General features: G+C 37.4%; 1 protein-coding gene across 1 annotated transcript; it reads right to left on the bottom strand.

Moving 5' to 3' along the window:
• Window positions 1-53: 53 nt before the first annotated feature.
• LOC110444342 lies at window positions 54-2,328 on the bottom strand (the record flags this gene model as incomplete). The annotated part of the gene is made up of 3 exons (XM_021488726.1): window positions 54-305; window positions 619-720; window positions 2,227-2,328. Coding segments are annotated over 3 exons (456 nt in total), but the record flags the coding sequence as incomplete, so codon positions are not given.
• Window positions 2,329-2,677: the final 349 nt, after the last annotated feature.

Genomic DNA, 2,677 nt, shown 5'->3' with positions numbered 1-2,677 from the left:
TGGCTTGAGCTTCAGTTTTAAAAATAAATTCGCATTTATAAATATGTACGTACGTGGTAAAGCTACTATCTCGTCATTAGCCTGTCGTAGAACCTGCGATAGAGCATTGACAAATGTCTGATTTATGGATCCGTATTTATCGAACGCCCTGCACATTGTGTTCTCTTTTCTTTCGAACGTCAGACAGTATGTACATTCATGTGGACAAAAGAACGCCAAAGCTTGATTTGTGTTTATGCCCCCTCTACCATCTCTCCCTGTTGTACTTGATGTGATTGTGGACTCATCCTTCTGACTTTGACGATCTTGAAATAATCAACATTGAAAGATTGTGATTATCGCAGACATTTAATGCATATATATAAACTCATAAATGTCTACAAGCAAACAGCCTGGGCGTATCAAACCATATCTTTAGAAAATCCTAACATTACAACAGTTCCATGCAGGTTTATGAATACTAAAATGAATCAGCTGAACAGTGCTTAAGAGATTATACCAAGAATATTTATGGAAATCATATGGGTATTAGTTGTGTGCTGCTGATAAGATTGTCCCCTAGATTCTTGGATTATTTGCATCTATTAGCTTTGTGGATAGTGAATATATATCACGTACGTGGGGTTACTGATCTGAGACCACCATCTCCTCCTAGTGTGGTGGTGGTGGCTACAGTACTTGTCGTTGTGGTCTTTAGTTTATTCTTCTGATCATGAAGACCTGGAAATAATCATCAATTAAAAATCACGATTGTCGAAAACAATATATCAACAAACTATTCAAGGTGTAATATTAAACATACTGGGTTTATTTAACGAAATATTTTATTGATCCAAGCGTCCGAAAAAGTAAGTGTCGTAATTTATGTCGTTCGAGGAATTAGATAGTTCCCTATGAGATCATGATGACGACCATTCTTTGTCCATAGCCTTCATCATCCAGCATAGAACTATGTGTTGTAAGCTCGTGTGTCAGTAGTCGACATCTTTAACGGAAATCATAATATTCGGAGTTTGCCCGTGGATGTCGAAACAACTGCGACATTTGAACACCGTCAATGCGGAGAACAGGGAGGTTACCGTCATAAACTGAAAAGGTCACAACAGGAAGATCAAATCGTCACGTTTATCATGAAGTAATTATGCTGTTATTGTCGAACCGGAATTCAAACATATTTAATCACGGCTTTTGCTTTTATATATATTTTTGGTGATACTACACTGTAAATAAGTATACAGTACTACAGCGGGTATCCCCTTGATTTCAGGATATTGAATATGTCATGCAGTGTGTACTTCACAGTGTGGTACTACAAAATTGACCTCCCCCATCCCTATCCCCAATGTTTGGGGACACATTTTATGTAATAGCTGTGTAGAAGGATGGGGAGTAATCCCTAAGTTCGGGGATACTCGCTATATAATAGCTGTGTGGAACCACAGAGAAAATTCCCTATGTTTGCGGATCATGGGTATGTACTAAACCTATGTCACAGCAAAGAGTATCGCCAAAGTACGGGGATACTGAGTGTGATACAACTGTGCGATTCTATAGGAATAGTGGGTATAGAAGGATCTAGGTGTGGTGATACTTAATTGTACAATAGTTGTGTGTTATCACAGAAAATATCTCCTCAGTTTCGAGACACAGACTATCAGTTAGCTGTCCGGTACCACAAAGAGTATCAATTAAGCTTGGAGATACTTTGTATGTCACAGCTGTGTCATCTACAAAGACTATGTTCCAGGATTGGGGATAGTTCGTATGTTATATCTGAGTTGTCTGCAGAGAGTATTCCTTATGTTTTGGTATGTAATACAATCGAGATTGTCTCCCCTGGGTATAGGGAAACTAAGTGTGCAATAGCTGCATGGAGCTACAGGAAGTATCAGAAAGGTTATAGGACACTCTTTGAGTAAGTAGCAGCTTGGTCGTGCTACAGAGAGTATCCCTTATATTTGTGGATGGTGAGTTGTAGCAGTAGTTTGGAGCTACACAGAGTTTGTAAAACCTGTACAAGGCTACAGAATTATTTATTTTAGTATATTTAGCAACGTAATTTGAGTAATTTTTCTCTAAGTTTTGGTATATTTAGAAGAAATAGTTGCAAGTTGAAAAAGTTTCAGATTTATTGTTATGTTTCATCTGTGTCGAGATTTGAAGATAGTCATCTAGGCTCGTTGAAAGTATGCATTCATTTGTTGTGATGTGTTATATGGTACTTACTTTGGGTAACAGACTTGCCACTTTCATCTACTCCCGCTGTCGTGTCAACCACAGTACGTGTCGCTAATGCGGCCTTTTGCTCATTTTTCTGATCTTGAAAGCCTTGAAATAATCATAAGTTAAAAATCACGATAAATCAAAACCCGTCAAAACATCTAATGCATACAGACTTAGTCACATCTTGTACCTAAGAATTATATGCTTTGCAAAGTTTTCATTTTGATCACTTATACTGTAATCCCATGCAACTTTATTAACAGCAAATAATTATGTGCAACAAAGATTTCCCCGAGTATCTTGAAGGCATAAAATTATATTAGCGATGTGGTGCTATAAAATAGGTTTGAGGATACTGAATAAGAACAAGGTGCTTGGTGCTATAAAGATAAAAGTTTTGTGATAGCAATATATAATATGTATAAGCTGTGTTGTGCTGAAGAGATTTCCCCTT

Source organism: Mizuhopecten yessoensis, unplaced genomic scaffold (genome assembly GCF_002113885.1).
Source record: "Mizuhopecten yessoensis strain PY_sf001 unplaced genomic scaffold, ASM211388v2 hete_36100664, whole genome shotgun sequence".
Taxonomy (NCBI): domain Eukaryota; kingdom Metazoa; phylum Mollusca; class Bivalvia; order Pectinida; family Pectinidae; genus Mizuhopecten; species Mizuhopecten yessoensis.
This window is presented reverse-complemented; position numbering and strand designations above follow the sequence as displayed.